The sequence below is a fragment of the Amblyraja radiata genome, chromosome 13 (assembly GCF_010909765.2).
Source record: "Amblyraja radiata isolate CabotCenter1 chromosome 13, sAmbRad1.1.pri, whole genome shotgun sequence".
Classification (NCBI taxonomy): Eukaryota; Metazoa; Chordata; class Chondrichthyes; order Rajiformes; family Rajidae; genus Amblyraja; species Amblyraja radiata.
The window spans coordinates 60,147,657-60,172,759 of NC_045968.1; the positions used below are offsets into that span (position 1 = coordinate 60,147,657).

Sequence of the window (25,103 nt, forward strand, 5' to 3'; positions counted from 1 at the left end):
GATAGACACAAAATGCTGGAGGAACTCAGTGGAACAGGCAGCATCTATGGAGAGAAGGAATGGGTGACGTTTCGGGTCGAGACCCTTCGTCAGTGTTTACTTGCCATAGAGTGAGTGCAGGATAGGTGTACCAGATTGGTTTTAGGTTTATTATTGTCATGTGTACCGTGAATACAGTGAAAATATTGTTTTCTGTGCTATCCGATCAGATAAGATAATACTATAGATAAATATAATCGTCAAACTCTAGTGCAATAGATAGAGCAAAGGTGAAGATACAGTGTGCAGAATATAATTCTCAGCATTGTAGTGCATCAGTTCCCTCGACAAAGTCCATTGTCCACAATGGGGTAGAGGTGAATTGGACAATATGCAAGCTTATGGAAGGACCATTCGGACGCCTCATAACAGAGGTGATGAAGCAGTTCTATAATTGTGCGGTTTTAAACTTCTATACATTCTGCCAGACAGATGCTGGGAGAAGAAGGAATGACCGGGGTGGGACAAGTCTTTGATTATGTTGGCTGCTTTTCTGAGTGTAGAGTCAGCTTTGGGACGTCTGGTCTCTGTGATGGCCAAAGACAATTTATTCTGGTCTTGGGCAGAGCTGTTCCCAAACCGAGCTGTGATGAAGCCAACAGGATGCTTTCTATGGTCGTTTGTGAGAGTCATTGGAGTCATGCCAACATTCTTCAGCCTCTTGAGGAAGTAAAGGCATTGGTGTGCCATGTGGCAATCAATGTAATGATTGCAATGCTCACATTGAATGGCGGTGCTGGCTTGAAAGGCCAAATAGCCTACTCCTGCACCTATTGTCTATAATCCCTTCAACATAATTGATCCATGGCAGTTTGTTGGTAATATTTATGCCAAGAAACTTGCAGCCCTCAACCATTTCCCTTTCGGTACCATTGAAGCTGATTAGGGCATGTACTAAACCAAGCTTCCTGAAGTCCATTACTTCATCTTGCTGACATTGAGGGAGAGGTTATTGTCCTGACACCATAAGTTCTCCATCTCTTGTAGTGGGAAGTTGATCCTCTGATGATAAATAAACAAGGTGTTTACCCTGTAGTTCAGAAGGATGAGAAATGGAAGGAATGAAATGGACAACATTCTGACAGGGTAGATGCAGAGAGGGGTTTCCTCTTGCTGAGAAGTCTGGTGTTGGGACTCACAATCTGAATATAAGGGTTGGTCCATTTACCATTTAATGAACAAAAATAGCTTCTCCCAATGTGTAATGAATCTTTGGAATTCTCCACCCAAACTACTGTGGAGGCACAGTTGCTAAATATGTTTATAGAGATAGATAGATTTATTTTGGTGTGAAAGTATTCAAAAGATATAAGGTTAATGTCAGGAAAGATAGCTGATCAGACTTTATTAAATGGTGGAACAGGTCCAAATGAGTTGGAGTCATAGAGTAATACTGTGTTGAAATAGGCCCTTTGGACCAACATGTCCCAGCTTCACACGTCCCACCTGCCCGCATTTGGCCCATATCCCTCCAATCATGTCCTAGCCGTGTGCCTGTCTAACTGTTGCATAAATGTTGGGATCGCCCCTGCTTCAACTCGGGCAGTTTATTCCATACCCCCAACACCCTTTGTGTGAAAAAGTTACCCCTCAGATTCCTATTAAATCCTTTCCCTTTCACCTTGAACCTATGTCCTCTGGTTCTCGATTCCCCTACTCTGGGTAAGAGACTCTGTGCATCTACCCGATCTATTCCTCTCACGATCTTATACACCTCCATAAGATCACCCCCTCATCCGAATGCAGTCCCAGCCTACTCACCCTCTCCCTATAGCTCAGACCCTCAGAGTACCTGCTTTTATTCATATTCTGCTTATAAGGGCTCCAGATGCAGCTGAAGTGACGTGGAATTTTCACGTGCACTCCCCAACATATTCTAGCTCATGTTAACACACTCAGGATCCACCTTGCCACTGAGAGCAAGGCTGCTCTTTAATTGAGAGATCAAGGACTGCTGTATCCTATGTTTCACTGAAACACGGCTCATTCATCCTGACCCACCTGACCCTGCCATACAGTCTGAGGGGGGTCTCCATTCATCATATAAATAGAATGTGCAATAAATAGGAAAGGTGCTGGCTTGGCTTTCGCGTTTTGGCCAATGCTTCATGCTGTACTGATGTGATGATCTTAAGTCAATTCTACTTCGCTAACCTGGAATTCCAGCTCATAAATTGCCATCCCTTGTACCTACCAAGATATTTCACATCTACTGCCTTGGTTTGCATACCAGCCCAAGCCAAGGTGACATTGGAGGAATTTTGCATAGTCATTGTTCCCTCAAAACAGCAAACCCTGTAGATGTTAATGTCACGAAAGATAACGTCACGCTGAAACACCATCAGCATGGCTCCTTCCCCATGCATGAGTTGGCGTTTCTTCTCCACGCTGGCTGTGGACCTGGGGCCGCTGATGTCATCGGTCACAGCCAGCGCGGAGAAGAAGCGGCAACCTCAGCTCAACTCCCGTCAGACCAACCGACAGCCCCGGACCGACGACACCAGCGGCCCCAGGTCCCAGCGCAGAGAAGAAGTGCCAACTCCAGCCCAATCCCGCTCCCCGACGGGCAGGGGACCGCCAGCCAATCCCCCCAGCGCCGGCGAAAGCCGAGCACCAGCCATACACACAAAGCTCTGCAGCAACTCAGACTCATCCCCGCGTCGGCTGCAAGCCCGGCTCGACACGACACCTCCAGCCGCCCCCGGACAGGGACGAGACACCCAGGAGGGGAAGGGGACGGGGACGGCCCAGCAGCAACTCAACAGTCCCGGGCCCAAAACTAACCACGGATAAGCACGATCTCACTCATTCACCAAAGCATAATAAAGCAATAAAAACAACAACATAATCTTAGCTTTTAACAAAGGAACAATAAATACACCTATTTCATAGTTTGAAAGCAGTATTTTCTTACCTAGAAGAATCAAAGCTGGAAAAAACAGAAGAAATGAAGGCCCACTGCTTTCCAGGGCTGTTTATGCATAGTGGCCTTTGACCTGGGCATGCGCAGTCGGAATACCGAACTCGCTTATTATTGTGCGCTTCTGTATTTATTGTTTACTCCATGTGCTTCACACAAATTAGGAACTTTATTGCACCCTGGCATTTGTGAAAATAATCTTAATCTATTGGCTCCTTTGTTTTCAACCATTCTAGGTAATGATTAAAAAAAGTCAAAGTCACCAATTTATGGCACAGGGTTTTTGTCGACAACATTATCATTTAAGCATTAAACATTTAATCACAACTTTATTCCATTCTAATTTTTTTTGTTTAGTTTTGAGATACAGTGCAGAAACAGGCCCTTTGGCCAACTGAGTCTGTGCCGGCCAGCGATCTTCATATATTAACACTACCCTACACACAGAACGGAGACGAGGAACACTTTTTCTCACAGAGAGTTGTGAGTCTGTGGAATTCTGCCTCAGAGGGCAGTGGAGGCAGGTTCTGTGGATACTTTCAAGAGAGAGCTGGATAGGGCTCTTAAAGATAGCGGAGTCAGGGGATATGGGGAAAAGGCAGGAACGGGCTACTGATTGGGTATGATCAGCCATGATCACATTGAATGGCGGTGCTGGCTCGAAGGGCCGAATGGCCTACTCCTGCACATATTTCTCTATTGTCTATTGTCACACTAGGGACAATTTTACATTCATGCCAAGCCAATTAACGTACAAACCTGTACGTCTTTGGAGAGTGAGAGGAAACCAAAGATCTCGGAGAAAACCCTCGCAGGTCACAGGAAGAATGTACAAACTCCGTACAGACAGTGCCCATAGTCAGGATCTAACCCGGGTCTCTGGCGCTGTAAGACAGTAGCTCTAATGCTGCGCCACCATGCTGCCCTTTCTTCGGGAAAAAATTATCAAAGTAATCTCAAAATGTGAGAAAGCTGATGATTTCCATTAGAAAGACCATCTCTGTGATGCAGTTAATAGTCATTATGTTTCTGAAAATTGCAATTATGTCAGCATTATACAATGTAGAAGGAAAATCTACCAACAGCGATCAAAGGAGAGAGAGATATCAAAGACAGTCCCAGTGAATTTGAGGGCAGAGTGGAATTAGTGATGAAGTTAATGAAATCAACTAGTTTTGTATGGGTGCAGGAGGCAGCCCCCATTTAGTAGCCCATGTCCCACAGCTATCTGGACTACACTCTCTCCCACCCTGCCTCTTGCATAGACTCTGTCCCCTGCACTCTATTCCTCCGTCTGTGTCTTATCTGCTCCCTAGACCAGGCTTTCCATTCTAGGACATCTGAAATACTAGATGTCCTCTTTCTTCAGTAAATGTGGACTCCCCCCCCCCCCCCCCCCGGCTAACATAGATGGATCCTTCCAGGGGAGACAGAAATTCACGTGCACCTCGTCTAACCTCATCTATTGTATTTGGTGTTCCTAATATAGCCTCCTCTACATCGGCGAGACCAAGCGTGGACTTGCCAATTGTTTCGCTCAGTCTGCAGGGCTTTGTGGGTTTCCCAGTTGCCAACCATTTTAACTGCCCTTCCCATTCCCACACTGACATTTCTGTCCTAGGCCTCCTCCATTGCCAGAGTGAGGCCAAACACAAACTGGGGGAAACAGCTCCTCATATTCTGCTTTGGTTGCTTGCACCCCAATGGTGCGGACATTGAAGTCTCCGATTCTAGGTAACCTCCAACAACTCCAATTCCTTCTCTGTCCCCTTTCTCCTCCCCTCCCCTGTGCCCCACCTGAATTCACACTTATTTCTCCCCCCCCCCCCCCCCCCTCTGAATTCACACTTATTTCCCCCCCACCCCCCCACCTACATTCTTTCCTCTGGCTTCACAATCCGCAACTGTGAGAGTTTCGAGATGTGGCGCAGAAACAGGCCCTTTGCCCCACCAAATCTACAGCGGCCAGCGTTTCCGTACACCAGCACTAACCTACACACACTAGGGACAATTTACTATTTACAGAAGCCAATTAATCTACAAACCTGTATGTCTTTGGAATATGGGAGGAAACCGGAGATCCCAGGGAAAACCCACACAATTACGGGGAGAACACACAAACTCAGTAGAGACAGCTCAGTCTTCATCCCTTTTATCTCACACTTTTTGTTTTATCTCAGGCCTTTGTTGAACCATCTGCCTATCAAACCCCCCCCCCCCCCCCCCACACTCAATCAGTCTAAAGAAGGGTCCCAACCTGAAACATCACCTATCCATGTTATTCATGGGTGCTGCCTGCACCTGCTTTCTGCAGTTTAAACCATTTCTGCCAATTACTTTATCTCATAGCACAAAGAGAAATTCATGCCAGTTTTCATTTCTCACATCTTTAAAGTCTTTGCACTTTGAGCTGCCAAGAAGAGTGGCAATCTGTTCTAGTTTCTAGCGATACCATCTGAAACTGTTAATTGTTAATTGTCTGTGAAACCAGGGGACGAGTTTTATAAATGCAGAGCTGAGCCACTCTAAAATCCTTCTCTTAAATAATCTAAATCTAGGCTCAGCCTTGTCTCTTGTAATCAGTGAATGCGATTTGTGGTGACCTGCACACTCTCGTTTATTGGCATTAAACTGCATTAGCTCAACAGCTGAAGCTCTCCAGATCTCTGAACCATCTCGCAGTGTCATGCATTTTGACATCGCATGCCATTTTATGTCAACAATGAACTTCAAAACTGTGCTTGTAACATCAAAACCAAGTACTCTACATTTCCATTGATCTTTCACTAACAAACGCAAATTGAAAACCAGGTCTCCGTGTTGTAAGTGGAGTGTGTTCAACTTCTTCAATGTCACGGCCCTCACATCAGGATGACATTCAAGATAACACTTGCCTAAACATACAGGATGTTCCGTGCATTTTGCCAAGTGAGCACATATACACATTTTCTCACGGGGGGACCTCATTGAAACTTACCGAATAGTGAAAAATCTGGATAGAGTGGATGTGGGGAGGGTGTTTCCACTAGTGGGAGAGTCGAGGACCAGAGGTCACAGCCTCAGAATTAAAGGATGTTCCTTTAGGAATGAGATGAGGAGGAATTTCTTTAGTCAGAGGGTGGTGAATCTGTAGAATTTATTGCCACAGGCTGTGGATAATTTTAAGGCAGCGATAGAAAGATTCTTGATTAGTATGGGTGTCAGGGGTTATGGGGAGAAGGCAGGAGAATGGGGTTAGGAGGGAGAGACAGATCAGCCATGATTGAATGGTGGAGTAGACTTGATCGACTATTTCCATAAACATCCAATTCAGCTATTTTTCAGTCAGAACATTTCAACCAAAGCTGATTTTAAGCTGGCATTCAGCAAAAACAGGAGAGAAAACGCAAAACACAAAGTAAACAACTGTAAACGTATAAATATTCATGGTTATGAACAACCTCCCCCCATATTCTACTGCAGTATCCACTAGCTGGTACTGTCACAGACAAGGATAAAGCAAGCTCACTGCTAAATATTGTCCATTTTCATTATGACATAAAAGGAAGCCATTCAGCTCAAGTCTATGACAGACACAAAAAGCTGGAGTAACTCAGCGGGGCAGGCAGCATCTCTGGAGAAAAGGAATAGTGACGTTTCAGGTCGAGACCCTCCTTCAGACTGTCTGACCCGTTAAGTTACTCCAGCTTTTTGTGTCTATCTTCGGTTTGAACCAGCATCTGCAGTTCCTTCTACACAGCGCAAGTCAATGCTAGCTTTGTTCCCCAGCATGTGAGCATAGCTTGTAAGACCATCATTTTCCATGACTTAGAGGGTAAAGGGCCTGTCCCACTGACGCGACTTTACAGCGACTGTCTTCGACCTTCAAGCTGGAGGGCACTGGAAAACCGCGAGCTGGATGGACCGTCAGCGCGCGCGCACACACGCACACACGCACACACGCACACACGCACACGCACACGCACACACACACACACACACACACACACACACACACACACACACACACACACACACACACACACACACACACACACCACAAAGGCAGGGGCCAGGGAAAGCAGGGGAGCGCTGTCGGAAATTCACACCCGCCATGAACAGGAAAGTAAAAGATGGCTGGCACAGTTTGGTAAGTCCTTTAGATAGCGTGGGGGGGGGGAGGGGTGGAGGAGAGAGAGAAGGGGGGAGAAGGAGTGGAGACACTTTTAAGAAGGCAGGCAACGTTTAATAAAGTTTAGCAGGCATTCTTACCTTTTTTCTCAACGAGCTTTACCTTTGATTAACTTCAATTGACTTTGACTACCTAAATATAGCATTATGACCAACTACGACCTACCTCGATTAAACCTACGAGTAAAAAAATATCCATTTTTTTCCATGGCAACCTTTTGTTACTCGCGGGTATTTTTCAACGTTGAAAAATACGCCGCGACCTAGCTGAGGTCTCGAGTACATGGGGACTACTCTTGAGCATGAAGGAGAGTTACAAAGAGCTCCTAGGATCTTGTGTCGACCATGCTGCGAGTATGAGTCGAGGGCAAACTCGTCTGAACTCGCGGATTAGGTTGCCGCAGTGGGACAGCCCCTTAACCTGCAAATGGTGGTGTTTCCTCGCACCTGGTCACCTTGATGGTAGAGATCGTAGTTTCAGAAGGTGCTTTCAGAGTGACGTGGGCAAACTACTACAGTGACTTTTGTACATGCGTTGACAAGTGTAATTGTTTTAATGTTATAGAAAACATTTACAGTGTATTTAGAGTGAAAACATTCATCACTATGAATTTCTGTATGTGTTGGTCTTTACGTGGTAAAAGTAGAGACCAACATATACAGGTATATTTATTTGACCAAAAAGAGAATTTTACTCCGTGTAACCAAAGTCTCTAATTTAACCAATTACGTGTGACAAAATTAAACGTAGTTCTAAGAATAGCTAATATGATTAATTTTGTGTCGGAAGGAACTGCAGGTGCTGGTTTACACCGTAGGTGGACACGAATGCTGGAGTAATCTTTGAAGGGTCTCGACCCGAAAGGCCACCCATTCCTCCTCTCCAGAGATGCTGCCAGTTCCGCTGAGTTACACCAGCATTTTGATTAATGTTGTATTTCATTTTGATAATCTCTTTATTTTGATGCTTTCCCCTGAAATCCCCAAACGATAAAGTGATTGCAACATTACATAATTTGCATTTTCAGTCCAGATTACAATTACTGACTTTAGTAACCATCCCAGATTGACTTTTATTACATCTAGTTCTGTTTACGTTTTGTTAAGGTGCTCACTAGGTTCTTAACTGAAGGAGGAACAGATGGCTATGAAAATGATTCACAAGTCTACCTGGTGCTTTGCCTTACTTGCTTTTGTGACAGGACCTCAAGGCACATCAACTGTAAGATGGAATAATTTTCATTGTCTGGAAGAATGGAACTCCAACAGCTCTCCAGAGCCGTACAATCCAGGATAACATAGCTGGAAGGGGCAAATGGCCTACTCCTGCACCTATTGTCTATAGTCTAACACAACCTGCCTGATTGGTACTGCTTCCAAAGACCCTAATAATCTCTTCCCCCAGCCCAGATATCCAGGGACCTCCAGGTGAGACCAGACATAAAACAAAACATGGTGTGTAGGAAGGAACTGCAGATGCTGGTTTAAACTGAAGATGGACACAAATTGCTAGAGTAACTCAGCGGGACAGGCAGTATCTCTGGAGACAAGCAATGGGTGACGTTTCGGGTCGAGACCCTTCTTCAGACTGATCATACAAAAACATGGTAGTCTCGTGCCTCAACTTTCTCCTGAATTTCAATCTCTACCATCATGAAAAGAGGTCTAAATGCTAGAACTCCTTGTTCAACTGGACTGTGGACGTTATTTACTCCACAGGCTGAAGGTTTTCCACAAAGGCAGCTTCCAACCTCTTTCTAAACAGCAAGTATGACCCAGCAATGAATCCTGCCATATTAGCATCATCTTTCCTCGAGGCCCCCTCACCAAAGAACTCAATCAAGCAAATCCAACAGAATGTTTGTACAGATAATTATGCTGATTTACATTAATTAGCATCTCGCATTTACAAAAGCCGATTTATTTTGTCCCACAATATTTCCCTATAAGAATTCCTGTGTTAATAAGAGACTGCCTTAATCCTTTCATTAATGAGATTACCCCTTTCCTGCCTTTTGAGCAAGTTGTCACATTTGTTGTCCTCCATTTCTTTGACACCACATCCGTTGCCCAGGCAACTTGCTGGATTATGCTCCAGGTTCTGTAGTATTCACCCTTCACTCAGTAACTGCTCACTGAATCGTCCACTTTGAGAACTCCCATCGTTTACATATAGAGTCATTAGGGCCTGTCCCACTTGGCGATTTTTTTGGCGACTGTCGACATCATTGACTGACGTATCAGGTCACCGAAAAAGTTGCGGCGTGATAACGTATTGACGCGCGGTGTCTCCTCAAGTGTCACAACATTTTTTTGTCGCCGATGGATTTTAAAATGTTCAAAATCTTTCGGCGACCCTGATACGTCAGTCAATGACGCTGGCAGTTGCCAAAAAAATCCCCAAGTGAGACAGGCCCTATAGTCATACAGCGTGGAAACAGGCCCTTCGGCCCAACTTGCCTATGTCTGGCCTATATGCCCCATCTACGCCGGCACTGTGGCGCCAGAGACTCGGGTTCGATCCTGACTATGGATGCTGTCTGTCAGGAGTTTATACGTGCATTCAGAAAGTATTCAGACCCATTCACTTTTTCCACATTTTGTTACGTTCCAGCCTTATTCTAAAAAGGATTTTAAAAAATGTTTTAATGATCAATCTACACACAATACCCAATAATAAAACAGTGAAAACAGGAGTTTAGAAATTTTTGCTGAATACTTTCTGAATGCACTGTGCGTTCTCCTTGTGACCGTGTGGGCTTTCTCTGGGTGCTCCGGTTTCCTCCCTCACACCAAAGACATACAGGTTTGTAGATTAATTGCTTGTAAAAATTGTAAACTGTCCCTGGTGTGTAGCATAGTATTAGTGTACTGGGGTGATTGCTGGTCGGAGCGGACTCGGTCTGAAGAGTCTCTTTCCACACTGTATCTCTAAAGTTGAAATCTACACTTATCTCACCTGTCTGTGTTTGGTCCATATTCTTCTATACATATCCTATCAATGTACCTGTCAAAATGTTTCTCAAACATTATGATAGTCCCTGCCTCAATTACCTACTCCAGCAGCTCGTTCCATAAACCCACCACCCTTTGTGTAAAAAGTGTTACCCCTCAGGTTCCTATGTATTTCCTATTTATGTTACTGTATGTTGATCAAATATAACTCTTACTACTTTGATTCGAGATCAAATATTGAACCACCCTATCAGTGCATAAATCATACCCTTAATGGGAATGTTTATGAATGTTCATAATATGTGTTTGGAATATAAATCAGTTTTAAGTTCTCCCCAAATGTAGACCTCATTATTTTGGTAGTATACAGCTCAACGGGCAGCACGGTGGCACAGTGGTAGAGTTGCTGCTTTGGGACACTTGCAGCACCAGAGACCTGGGTTCAATCCCGACTATGGGTGCTGTCTGTACGGAGTTTGTACGTTCTCCCCGTGACCGCGTGGGTTTTCTACGGATCCCCGGTTTCTTCCCACACTCCAAAGACGTACAGGTTTGTAGGTTAATTCCATGGTATTATGTATCTGCGGAAAAGTTTGCACTTTATCCACTGCTAAGCATGCAAAGAGTGAATTTAATCAAAACCACTGCCCTGTGGAAAAGGATGGGCAATTAAATCAGGATTGATTCATCCGCCTTGTTCTCATAGTCATGCGGCGAATAAATAGACCCTTCAGCCCAAATTGTCCATCCCGACCAAGATGCCCCAGCTAAGTTAGTCCCATTTGTCCATGTTTGTCCATATCCCTATGAACCTTTCCTACCTATGTACCTGTCCAAGTGTCTTTTTAATGCTATTATTAAACTTGCTTCAACTACCTCCTCTGCAGCTTGTTCCATACAACCCACCCTGTTCTCGAAAATGTAATTTTGAAGTATGTGGGTACTGAGATGAACACTGGAATTTTTTTAATTAATCTTTTTTTAGGTGCTCTGGATCAAACAGGAATTGCACTGAAAAGTCTGTTCTGTGTAAAGGCAATGGATGATCCAGGAGAGGTACGTACCACACTCCATCTGTTCAATCCTACTCATTTTGCAATTCTAAACACATTTAATGAATGAATGAAAGGTAGACAAAAATGCTGGAAAAACTCAGCGGGTGAGGCAGCATCTATGCAGCGAAGGAAATTGGCAACGTTTCGGGTCAAAACCCTTCTTCAGATTGATGTGAGGGTGGGGGGGAGAAGAAAGGAAGAGGTGGAGCCAGTGGGCTGAGGGAGAGCTGAGAAGGGGAGGAGAAAGTAAGGACTACCTGAAATTAGAGAAGTCAATGTTCGTACCGTTGGGGTGCAAACTGCCCAAGCGAAATATGAGGTGCTGCTCCTCCAATTTACGGTGGTCCTCACTCTGGCCATGGAGGAGGCCCAGGACAGAAAGGTCGGATTTGGAATGGGAGGGGGAGTGATACTTTATTGAATGAATAATACTTTATTGTCACGGGTTCCCAGGTCCAGTGAAAAGCTTTGTTTTGAACACAACCTAATCAGCACACAAGTGTCACCACGTGTTGGAGGAGACAGAGTTACACAAGTACCAACAAGCCGCCGCACGTGACAGCTAACCCCCCCCCCCCCCCCCCCCCCCCCGGCCAATTTCCTGGTGAAACAACAACTGTCTTGACTCTGCTACTTCCCATACCTTCTCCAATCTCACTCCCTCTGAATGCACAGACCTGCGCTCACTGCAACGTTCCCAACATCCCACAAGGAAGGTGTCTTCGTGATCTGGGAGGGCTGACCTCTACCGTGCTGAGGCCAGGCGCCAGCTCTTGGACACCTCTTCACACCTACCACTTAACCATGACCTGACAGGCGCAGCAGGCCATTATCTCCCTGACAGTCCTCCACAGCTTGCATCTTTATCGGGGTCAGGGGATATGGGGAGAAGGCAGGAACGGGTTACTGATTGTGGATGATCAGCCATGATCACATTGAATGACGGTGCTGGCACGAGGGGCCACATGGCCTACTCCTACATCTATTGTCTATTGCCTATTTATCATTCCCCAGCCCCGCACTACCCCCTCCCCAAAATCCACAAACACACCTGCCCTGGCAGACCCACTGTTTCTGCCTGCTCCTACCCCACTGAACTCATCTCCACATACATCGATTCTGTCCAATCCCTTCCTACCTATGTCCAAGACACCTCACAAGCCCTTCAACTTCAGGACCTTTCAGTTTCCCGGCCCCTGTTCACTCATCTTTACCATGGACGGCCAATCCCTCTGCACCTCCACCCCTCACCAGGAAGGTCTCAAAGTCCTCCGCTTCTTCCTTGAACATCTGGCCAAATAATGTCCCTCTACTGACACTCTCCCTCACCCTCATCCCCACCCTCATCCTCACCCTCATCCTCAACAACTTCTCTTTTGACTCCTCTCACTTTATCCATGTTAAAGGTCTAGCCATGGGCACTTGCATGGACCCCAGCTTTGCCTGGCTTTTTGTTGGTTATGGCGAACAGTCATTGTTCCAGGCATACACTGGCCCTATTCCCTGAACTCTATCTCCGCTACATTGACGACTACATCGGGACAACCTCCTGCACCCATGCAGAACTCATGGACTTTATTAACATCACCACTAACTTCCACCCTGCCCTCTCTGACACCTCCCTCCCCTTTCCTGATCTCTCTGCCTTCGTCACAGGAGACAGAATATCGACTGATGTCTACTTCAAACCTGCCTACACCCACAGTTAGACACAAAGTGTGGGAGTAACTCAATGGGTCTATCAGCATCTCTGTGAAAAAGGATAGGTGAAGTTTTGGGTCGGGACCCTTCTTCAGATTGAAAGTGCAGGAAGGGGTGAAGAGATGGAGGTGAGAATCCTGGCACTGATGCACAACCAGCCACAGGGGCTAAATTGTTGTGTGCAGTAGAATTGGCCTTGAGCAATGATTTTCTCCCATTGCATGCAGTGGACTCGGTGAGACGGAATCAGATAACCATGGGTAGAAACGGATTCTGCTGTGAAGAAAGTTTCAAATGTGCAGTGGAAAGGAAGCTGTGATGGTGTGGTGTTTGGTTAGCAAGAGGTGTTCAGAAAAATGACAAGAATATTTAGATCAAGAGTCGATGGTTCTGAGGAGCGAGTGGAAGGGAGTGAGAGATGATGAATGGGGCAATTGAAAAGCTGAACATAAGGTCATAAGTGATAGGCCATTCGACCCATCAAGTCTACTCCACCATTCAATCATGGCTGATCTATCTCTCCCTCCTAACGCCATTCTCCTGCCTTCTCCCCATAACCTCTGAGACCCATACTAATGAAGAATCTATTTATCTCAGCCTTAAAAAAAAATCAATTGGTTTGGCCTACGCAGATTTCTGTGGCAAAGAATTCCACAGATTCACCACCCTCTGACTCAAAAAAATCGTCCTCATCTCCTTCCTAAAGGAACGTCCTTTTGTTCAGAGTATATGATAGTCTGGTCCGAGACTCTCCCACTAGTGTAAACATCTTCTCCGCATCCACTCTATCCTGGGCTTTTGCTATTTGATAAGTTTCAATGAGGTCCCCCCTCATTGAAGTCTTTAGCTGTGGATATGATCTCAGTGAGGTTGGTGCAGTTGAGGAGGTGAAAGGAGATGGTCAGGTTGATTGTGAGAAGGATTGAATTCAGCTCAGGAGAAAGTTGGATAAGGGGTTGTTGCATTGATTATCTAGGGACATGTGGACACCAGCCCCACGGGGAGTGCATCGGGGCAATCAGTTATTAGGACACCCACCTTAAAGAAGATGGTGACCCCAAACTCCCGAGCTGTGAACCAGCTTAGTTGAGTCCTTTGGTAGACACAAAATGCTGGGGTAACTCAGCGGGACAGGCAGCATCTCTGGAGAGAAAGAATGGGTGACGTTTCAGGTCGAGACCCTTCTTCAGACCTTCATTTGAGTCCTTTATTTGCTTACATTAAAACTGGACTCAGATCTTTAGTTAAAATCATCTTGCGTGTTTGAGGTATGCATCGCAACTTGGTTTGGGAACAGCTCCATCCAAGACCGCAAGAAATTGCAGTGAATTGTGGACGCAGCCCAGACCATCGCACAAACCAACCTCCCTTCCATTGACTCCATTTATACCTCACGCTGCCTCAGCAAGGCCAGCAGCATAATCAAGGATGAGTCGCACCCTGGCCATTCCCTCTTCTCCCCTCTCCCATCAGGCAAAAGGTATAGAAGTGTGAAAACACACACCTCCAGATTCAGGGACAGTTTCTTCCCAGCTGTTATCAGGCAACTGAATCATCCTACCACAACCAGAGAGCTGTGCTGAACTATTATCTACCTCATTTGTGACCCTTGATTTATCTGTGATCGGACTTTACTGACTTTACCCTGCACTAAACATTATTCTTGTATTGTATCTAGACCCTGCAAATGGCTCAATTGCAATCATGTATTGTCTTTCCGCTGACTGGATAGCATGCAACAAAAGCTTTTCACCGTACCTTGGTACACATGACAATAAACTAAACTAAACTATATGTGGGTCCCCAACTATACGGAAGCTAGGGTATCTTTTGAAACATGGTAATCTGCAGGTTACAAAATGGATTTGCAGCCTCACTGATATTGAAAGGAAATTAGATAACTGAATGATACCATGTGGTATGTGCGCAGCCAAGAGTTTGAAGAATGGTTCTTATCTCACCTTACTGAGAATGATTGAAATATACTCATAAGGTCACACATCAGGTCATAAGGTTCCGTACAGGTCATATAGGTGTCAGAGGTTAAGGTGAGAAGGCAGGAGAATGGGGTTAGGAGGGGGAGATAGATCAGCCATGATTGAATGGCGGAGTAGACTTGATGGGCCGAATGGCCTAATTCTACTTTTCTACACTTATGAAATATACTATCCTTAAACATACCGGGGAAATAATCATAATGTTTTTATTTCTCCCATATTCTAATCAGTTTTGCAAAACTAAAGGTAATTCTTCAGAATGAAATAAATATGGCATACAATTCAGTTTGGGTATACACAGAGCAATAACATGTCTTTGGATACACTTCATGAATAAACATTGTTTCTCCACAAATGAAGTGTTAAAATGGATGGGATTTGGAGAAACAAGGGGGCTGTTGTTAAGAGACTGAGATGCTGAAATCACAAGATAATACATTTCCAGTGTATAAAGTGAGATCTTCATATTGCATGACGTTGCTTTACATTCGTCTATTAGCATAAAGAGATTATGGTAAGCCAATTGTTGAAAATACTGTGATGTTGAATATGCTGCCTTGTTAAAATTGCACTGCTTTTCTTGGCATGAAGGCAGCTGGTGAGTGACAATTGAAAAGCTCCATTCAAACCTCCTCCTACACTGTGTCGTGCTTGTATTATATAATAAATCTCCTGTGCTGCTATATTTGTACCATTTGTGTCATCTTTCATAAATTGTAGCTGAACAGCTAACGGATCGTATTGTGACACCCTTCATCGTGTGACATAACCTCTGGTGCCGTGAATCGTCAGTAAATGCGTCACTGCCAAGTACCACTGCTTTTTTGGGCACAATTGAAGATGATTATTATAAAATATATCTTTTAATTATGATCGGTAGGTGGAGGAGGCAAAGAGTTGAAAATGTTAACTGTTACAGGAAATCACTTTTTGACAAAATGTTACGGTAATTTTAAGGACAAGGCTTCACCCTTAGCGATGCTGCATGAGATGTATAACCTGCATATCCTCTTTCTATCAAAGAATCAGACAATATCAGAGCACAAAAAGCCGAAACGTGTACGAATATCTATAGTGGTAAGTGAGGAGATGACCCATTATCATCAATATATAACCGCATACCCAATCAAAATTAATACAGATTTATTTTCATTTGCTGAGAACATCACGCAAATTCATTTAAATTTTATCTTATGAGCTCGAAAGGGAAATATCTCGACACAGCTGCGGTGTTGGGCAGCAATTTTGAGACAGTATCCTCTGATGGGAAGAGAGACCTTTTTACAGTTCGAGTAGTTTCACCTGCAGAACTTGCAAGTGGAATTCTTCCAAAAAAATCCTCTTTATAATGTGTTCATAAACTTCCAATAAAGATGAATGATATGTGTACTAAAAATCTGCATAATCATTGAACATCCGTAGAATTTTTTAACCATTTCCATAAAGTTCAAGGCAAATGTGGTCAGTTTCAGAATATTTAAATGCAATATAGTTACCCTTTTTTAATAATTTTTTTGCATAAAAGCTAATGTTTGTTAGGGAAAGGAAAATGTTATACTTTTTCTAAATCTAACAGAGAAAGCCATGAATACTGCAAAACACAACTCAGTGCCTGGGACTGCAGATTAATCTCCAAATGCAACTGCAGCTATAGATTATCATTGCATTGTTGGAATTGGCTGTCAGATTGCTAATCTCTATCAGATCAGTGATAATGGTATGTCATGCATTTCATGCGAACCTTCAAACAGGCCAGCGAGCCAATCTGAACACACCCAATTGAATGGAGTATTTGTGTCTACTGTCAAAGAATTCTCTTTTGAGCTCATAAGATAACCTTTTCAACAAATACTTACACTTATAAAAAATCATTTCCATTTTGAAAGAGCTACTTGCTACAGGGCTGCAACAATATTTTGTCAAGAGGAGTACTGCTGTTCAGCTCAGTAAGATGATCAAGATGTGTGATTTTGGCAGATGCCCAACTGGGACAGCATTAACGCTGAGATAACTGCTGTCCTCAGTAGAGCTGTCTGTTGAAAAGCTGATGATTCCAGCTCAAATGAGCAAATAATCAATGATAAGCAAATCCATTCCATTCAAAGGATGACTAGTTTTGATAATTTGCCAATTATTTGATCTGATTTGTACCTGATGTGTCCCCCCCCCCCCCCCCCACCCTTCCTAAATCATATATTTACAGTTACTGTTCAGTTTTGATTTAATTTGGGTTTGATGAAAAACAACATTCATAATTCAAGTATTCTGCATTTGACGAACTGTTGGTGCTCTTACTTACTGCACTGCCTTCTATCGACCATTGCCCACAAACATGCTTTGCCTGTGGCATGGAGACGGCATGTCCTGGACTGTTCATTCTGCCATTGTTTGATAGACCATTGAGAGTAATTGATGGCAGTGGGACTTGTCCATTTTACTTTGTTGCATTTTCACCTCTTACAATGAAGTTGTTACTATGCTGCACAATGTGGCGAATAGCAAACTACCTGGCAGAGTTTCAGTGTCTATCGGATCTCGGCTGCAATGGTTTAAAATGCTTCTGGTTACCTTTCTGCTCTGTGGCTTCGTGCACGGAGCTGGTGAATATCAAGGACTCAAATGCAACAACTAGAAATACCCAGCAGATCACAGAGAGAGTGAAAATAATTAATATTGTAGGTCAACTATGTTTCATCGACAGTGAGGAGGAGCAAGGGCAATAGAAACTTTTACAATGCAATGAAAGTGGGGGAGAGGGAGGATAGGACAGAAGGTGAGACCTCAGATATTGTGGGGGGCTGTAGAGATTAAATGACTAAAGGGTGACAGAGATTGATTAGAGGCATTGGTGGAAAGGAAGAAAGGCAGTCTTTTTCTTCTTGTGTATGGTTTACTAGAATGTTGCCTGGGTTTCAGCAACTAAGTTACAGAGAAAGGTTGAACAAGTTAGGGCTTTATTCTTTGGAGCGCAGAAGGTTAAGGGGGGACTTGATAGAGGTTTTTAAAATGATGAGAGGGATAGACAGAGTTGACGTGGAAAAGCTTTTCCCACTGAGAGTAGGGAAGATTCAAACAAGGGGACATGACTTGAGAATTAAGGGACTGAAGTTTAGGGGTAACATGAGGGGGAACTTCTTTACTCAGAGAGTGGTAGCTGTGTGGAATGAGCTTCCAGTTAAGGTGGTGGAGGCAGGTTCGTTTTTATCATTTAAAAATAAATTGGATAGTTATATGGATGGGAAAGGAATGGAGGGTTATGGTCTGAGCGCAGGTATATGGGACTAGGGGAGATTATGTGTTCGGCACGGACTAGAGGGGTCGAGATGGCCTGTTTCCGTGCTGTAATTGTTATATGGTTATATGGCGTGCACAGACTAAAGTTGCAGGACAACTTGTCTATTTGATCTTATTTGATTATGCACGTCGGGTTGATTGCATTCGTCGAAACAGGGCGGACCACGTGAAGGTTGCAATCTCCTTCCCCAGAAAGGCAGTGCCAAATCTGTACTGCATGATGGCTGTAATGCTACTGGAAACTATTCATATGAAAAGGAGTTTGGTCAAATGAGTAAGCTACAAAGTAGATTTGATAGGATGATGTCAGGAATGGAAAAACACGATATCTACAGTGATTTTGTAATCACCGCCTCTTAGCCAGAAGCTTAGGATACCGTGGTATGGACACAGTATTGCAGCAATCGGCCCATGAAGTAGTTACCAACCAGAAAACTGGCAAATGGAGAACAGAACCTGATTATCCAGGAAGACAGGCTGGATAATTGCAATTAGGTAAAGAAGATATATGGTTTGCTTGCTTTCATAGGTGGGGGGCATTCAGTATAACAGTTAGGAAGTTATAATGCAACTTAATATGACTTTGGTTGGGCCACATTTGGAGTTTTGTTGTGAAATTCTGCTCACCCCATTACAGGAAGGATGAGGAGGCTTTGGAAAGGGTGGCGGAGGCTTAGGAAGGGATGCTGGTTTATGGGATATTAGCTGCAGGGAGAAGTTGGACAGACTTGGATTGTTTTCTCTGGAACGCCGGAGCTTGCAGGGAGTATATAAAATTATGAGATCCATATTTAGCATAGGCAGTCAGAATCTTTGTCCCAGAATGGAAAAATCAAATGCTAGAGGCATGGCTTTCAGATGGGAGGGCCAATGTTTAAAGGAGATTTGCCGAGCTAGTTTTTATTGTACAGAAGCTGGTGAGTGCCTTGAATGTACTGCCAGGGGTAGTGATTGAAGCAGATATGTTTTTGTCTTGTAATGATACTTTGTGCTGTTTAATGGACTTTTGGATAGGCATATGCAGGGAATACACACAGGGAATTTCATAACAAGAGGATTTCAGTATAGGAGTGAAGAGGTTCTTCTGCAGTTGTATAGGGCTCTGGTGAGACCACATCCAGAGTATTGTGTACAGTTTTGGTCTCCTAATTTGAGGAAGGACATCTTTGTGATTGAGGCAGTGCAGCGTAGGTTCACGAGATTGATCCCTGGGATGGTGGGACTGTCACATGAGGAGGGATTGAAAAGACTAGGCTTGTATTCACTGGAGTTTAGAAGGATGAGGGGATTTACTAGAATGTTGCCTGGGTTTCAACAACTAAGTTACAGAGATAGGTTGAATAAGTTAGGTCTTTATTCTCTGGAGCGCAGAAGGTTAAGGGGGGACTTGATAGAGGTCTTTAAAATGATGAGAGGGATAGACAGAGTTGATGTGATCAAGCTTTTCCCTTTGAGAATAGGGAAGATTCAAACAAGAGGACATGACTTCAGAATTAAGGGACAGAAGTTTAGGGGTAACATGAGGGGGAACTTCTTTACTCAGAGAGTGGTAGCGGTGTGGAATGAGCTTCCAGTGGAAGTGGTGGCGGCAGGTTCGTTGGTATCATTTAAAAATAAATTGGATAGGCATATGGATGAGAAGGGAATGGAGGGTTATGGTATGAGTGCAGGCAGGTGGGACTAAGGGGAAAAAGTTGTTCGGCACGGACTTGTAGGGCCGAGATGGCCTGTTTCCGTGCTGTAATTGTTATATGTTATATTGTTATATGGGATATCTTATAGAAACATATAAAATTATAAAAGGACTGGACAAGCTAGATGCAGGAAAAATGTTCCCAATGTGGGGCGAGTCCAGAACCAGGGACCACTGTCTTAGAATAAAGGGGAGGTCATTTAAGACAGAGGTGAGAAAATACTTTTTCACCCAGAGAGTTGTGAATTTATGGAATTCCCTTCCACAGAGGGCAGTGAAGGCCAAGTCACTGGATGGATTTAAGAGAGAGTTAGATAGAGCTCAAGTGGAGTCAAGGGATATGGGGAGAAGGCAGGCACGGGTTATTGATAGGGGACGATCAGCCATGATCACAATGCTGGCTCGAAGGGCTGAATGGCCTATGTTTCTATGAATGGAGGGGCATGGGTTATGGGCAGGTATACAAGTGCTGCTTCAGTTTTAGTTTAGAGACACAGCATGGAAACAGGCCATTTGGCCCACTGAATAAATGCCGACCAGTGATCCCCGCACACTTATACTATCCTAAACACACTAGGGACAATTTACAATTATACCAAACCACGTAACTTACAAATGTGTGCATTTTTGGAGTGTGGGAGGAAACCGGAGATCCTGGAGAAAACCCACGCAGGTCACCGGTAAAACGTATAACGTTGTATGTTTGTTATTTTGGATCGGGTTGGCTTTCCTTGGTTACAATCAAATAGACCCTTCTTCATTCCTTCCCTCCAGAGATGCTGCCTGTCCCGCTGAGTTACTCTAGCATTTTGTGTCTACCTTCGATTTAAACCAGCACCTGCAGTTCCTTCCTACATACGGAGCAAATCAGGTCAGGCACAATAGACCTAAAAGGACAGTTAACATGAATACCCTGTGGCAAGGTGCTTCCAATGGAAAATAGCTCAATCTGTATTGAATCATGGTGAATCTGTATCAAATTATTTAGGTATATGTTGCTAGTTGCCAGTTCATCCTGCAATTTGCAGTAATTGTAGCTAAGTATTAGTATGATAACAAATAATCAATTGTCAATTTGAATCAAGGGTGAAACAACATTTGTACCAGGTTAGAATTCACAGCAGGTTAGAATTCAGTTGAAGTCTTATGCCCCTGTCCCACTTAGGAAACCTGAACGGAAACCTCTGGAGACTTTGCGCTCCACCCAAGGTTTCCGTGTGGCCGCATGGACACTGTCTCTGGTTGTTAAGCAGTCGGCTCGGTAGTGGGAGGGTATACAAAACACGAGACCTCTGGATACAGAGCCACAGGACTTGGTTCCTTCACAGGAAGGAGATGTTGACGGTTGCGTCTGTAAATGACCCCGTCCGCGCTTACCAGGTAAGAGCGCGGTTCTTTGGCAGGGCTGTGGATGTGACCCAGACGGCCATAGCCCTTGTTGGTCTGGAGGTGAACAACCTGTCCACTGGAGAGAGGTTTAAGTGGCTTGTCAAAAAAACAGTTTTGGTGCATCACGCTTCAATTGTAGTTGTTTCTGGACCACGGGAGGTGAACGGACCTGTGGCTGAAGAAGCAGCTGGGGTACAGGGAGGGCAGCACGGGTTTGACAAGACATCAGTATGGGATCGCAGGTAATGTCCCTTAAATTGAGCAGGTCCAGGTAGAAGTCGGATTTCGCAAGATAAGAACATTCCATTAATTTCCATTAGAAACTGATTTAAACTGCGTCATAGACTCGCAGTCTCATACCCTTAAGTTTTATATCATCCGAGGGGATTCTGAAACTCGGCTTGGTATCAATGCATGTCACGATCTAGGCATAGTCTACTTTGGCCACGCTGTCCATCAACTCTTTCTCGCTGGGGGCCTCACTCAGCAAATACTCTCTCAATATAGAGAACTGTTCAACGATGAGCTTGTTAAGCTGACCCTCAAATACAACATTGCCGTCGATCCCAAAGTCACTCCTGTGGTCCGAGCACCCCATCATGTTCCGCATGCCAGTACACAATGAGCTCCAGCGGATGGTCTCCCTAGGCATCATTGTTACAACCCATCTGACTGGGTTTCAACTATGGTGGTTGCTACAAAGAAAAACAAGGAAGAAATCCATATCTGCATCAACCCCAGGGACCTCAACACAGCTATCAAACGCCCACACTACCCTATGCGATCAGTAGAGGAGGTTGCTGGTCAAATAGGCAACGCATCCGTGTTTTCCATTCTGGATGCCAAGAGCTCGTTTTGGCATATCCCGCTGGACCAGACTCATCCAACCTTACTACGTTCGGCATCCCCTTTGGCTGTTACAAATTCCTGAGAATGCCCTTTGGCATCAACTCTGCCAGTGAGGTTTTCCAGTGCACCACGGAACACAGGGTATCCATGCGCCATCATTGTTGATGACATTCTCGTTTACGGGCATGACTTGGCAGAGCACGACGCCAACCTGAAGAAGGTGCTGGACCGTGCCAAAGACATTCCACTCAAACTCAATCCCACTTCTGACACCATAGAAACATAGAAACATAGAAATTAGGTGCAGGAGTAGGCCATTCGGCCCTTCGAGCCTGCACCGCCATTCAATATGATCATGGCTGATCATCCAACTCAGTATCCCGTACCTGCCTTCTCTCCATACCCTCTGATCCCCTTAGCCACAAGGGCCACATCTAACTCCCTCTTAAATATAGCCAATGAACTGGCCTCGACTACCCTCTGTGGCAGGGAGTTCCAGAGATTCACCACTCTCTGTGTGAAAAAAGTTCTTCTCATCTCGGTTTTAAAGGATTTCCCCCTTATCCTTAAGCTGTGACCCCTTGTCCTGGACTTCCCCAACATCGGGAGCAATCTTCCTGCATCTAGCCTGTCCAACCCCTTAAGAATTTTGTAAGTTTCTATAAGATCCCCTCTCAATCTCCTAAATTCTAGAGAGTATAAACCAAGTCTATCCAGTCTTTCTTCATAAGACAGTCCTGACATCCCAGGAATCAGTCTGGTGAACCTTCTCTGCACTCCCTCTATGGCAATAATGTCCTTCCTCAGATTTGGAGACCAAAACTGTACGCAATACTCCAGGTGTGGTCTCACCAAGACCCTGTACAACTGCAGTAGAACCTCCCTGCTCCTATACTCAAATCCTTTTGCTATGAAAGCTAACATACCATTCGCTTTCTTCACTGCCTGCTGCACCTGCATGCCCACTTTCAATGACTGGTGTACCATGACACCCAGGTCTCGCTGCATCTCCCCTTTTCCTAGTCGGCCACCATTTAGATAATAGTCTGCTTTCCTGTTTTTGCCACCAAAATGGATAACCTCACATTTATCCACATTATACTGCATCTGCCAAACATTTGCCCACTCACCCAGCCTATCCAAGTCACCTTGCAGTCTCCTAGCATCCTCCTCACAGCTAACACTGCCCCCCCAGCTTAGTGTCATCCGCAAACTTGGAGATATTGTCTTCAATTCCCTCATCCAGATCATTAATATATATTGTAAATAGCTGGGGTCCCAGCACTGAGCCTTGCGGTACCCCACTAGTCACTGCCTGCCATTGTGAAAAGGACCCGTTTACTCCTACTCTTTGCTTCCTGTTTGCCAGCCAGTTCTCTATCCACATCAATACTGAACCCCCAATGCCGTGTGCTTTAAGTTTGTATACTAATCTCTTACATACACACCATGTAATGAGTCGAGTCGTGCACATCTCAAGGTAAAACACATATTTATTAAAGTACTCTTACAGCATTCATTTGCAAGTTGTAATAGTAACTAGCAGCTACTCAGACTAAATTACGTAAGCAGACTCCTGATAATATAAACAGCATAGTAGGTGGAGCTCTACTAACAAGCACTACAATGGGTTAGTAAGAGGTAACCAATCTACATGGGCGGGTTGATTGTGTGTGTGTGTGTGTGGGCAAGGGGGGTGTTGTGGGGGAAGAGGGGTGTGTGGGCGGGGATAGAGTGAGCTCGGAGAAAAGATCGGGGAAGAGCCATGGGAAGAGGGGGCATCACGGGGAGGGGGGAGGAGCCAGCATGGGTGAACAGAGGGGTAGTGGCTGGAATTGGCGGTGCGATGGGGACTCACAGCGGGTGCTGGTCGTTCTGTTCCCCTGGGATCAGAGTCTCCGCTTTCCGTTTGGCGACATCTCCGGCTCCAACTTGGCTGGGTCTCCGACGCTCGGCTGGATCTCCGACTCTGGGCTGGACTGGGATGGTTCTCTGACGCTGGGCTGCTGCTTGGGGCTGCATGGGGTGGGGCTCTGTTGGGCTGCTTGGGGCAGGGCTGCTGCTGGGGGCGGGACTACTACTGGGGGCGGGATTACTGCTGGGGGCGGGACTACTACTGGGGGTGGGATTACTGCTGGGGGCGGGGCTGCTTCGGGTCCCTCCGAAAGTCCGGTTGCAAACCTCCGCCAGCCATCCTCAGCTCCAGTAAAGACGCAATGGTGCAGGAAGGGGCGGACCGTCCTGGGGAGTGACAGGGGAAGAGACTAATCCACATGGCACCGACTGGCAAGAGAACAGATCGATCTGCACATGCGCGGTTTTTAAGATTTTTAAACCTTGCTAACTTTTACCACATTCAACCGATCAAAACTAAACTTGGTGCACTCGCAGTACAGGAGAACGGTGAGTGAACTGGCAAAAAATCGTAGCGATATCGCAAATTGTTTTTGCGCAAATAGAAAGACCACCAAACCGAAAGATAACAAGATCAGAGTTTTAGTTATGTACTAGACTAAGTGGGATACGTTGGGTCCCAGTCGAGTCCCAGTCACACAGGAGGCCTGGTCCCCCAACGCAATAGTTCACCATATTGCGTTGTGGGTGATGGTGGGGGTAGAGGGGGAGATGGGGGTAGGGGTGTGTGTGGTAGGGGGGAGTGTGGGGAAGAGGGGCGGGTGAGGGGAGGGTGGGGAAGGGGTGGGTGTAGGGGAGAGAGTGGTGTAGGGGAGGGGTGTGGGGGATGGGGGGGTTATAGGGGAGGGGTGGTGTGGGGGGAGGGGGGGTGTAGTGGGGGGTTGTGGTGGTAGGGGAGGGGTGTATATGGGAGGGGGTGGTGTGGGCCCCCATTTGCGTCCTGTACTGGTCATAAATGCCTCACCCAAGAAAGAACAAGGATAGAGTTCCCCTGGTCCTCACCATTCACCAAACTAGCCTTCGCATGCAACATCATTCTCTGATATTTCCGTCACCTCCAATGTGACCTCATCACCAAAGTCTCATCTTCCCATCTCCACCCCTTTCCAATTCCATAAGGACCATCC

At 45.2% G+C, this 25,103-nt stretch overlaps 1 protein-coding gene across 2 annotated transcripts in view; it reads left to right on the forward strand.

Annotated features, from left to right (window-relative positions):
• clcn2 (chloride voltage-gated channel 2) overlaps window positions 1-25,103 on the forward strand; it is a 462,683-nt gene that overhangs the window by 410,447 nt on the left and 27,133 nt on the right. The window contains exons 19-20 of one of the 2 annotated variants that reach the window (XM_033032183.1): window positions 11,070-11,140; window positions 15,861-15,914. In XM_033032183.1, the coding sequence (XP_032888074.1) occupies window positions 11,070-11,140; window positions 15,861-15,914 (125 nt within the window). The remainder of the gene's footprint in view (window positions 1-11,069; window positions 11,141-15,860; window positions 15,915-25,103) is intronic. The other variant, XM_033032184.1, reaches the window with a different exon arrangement.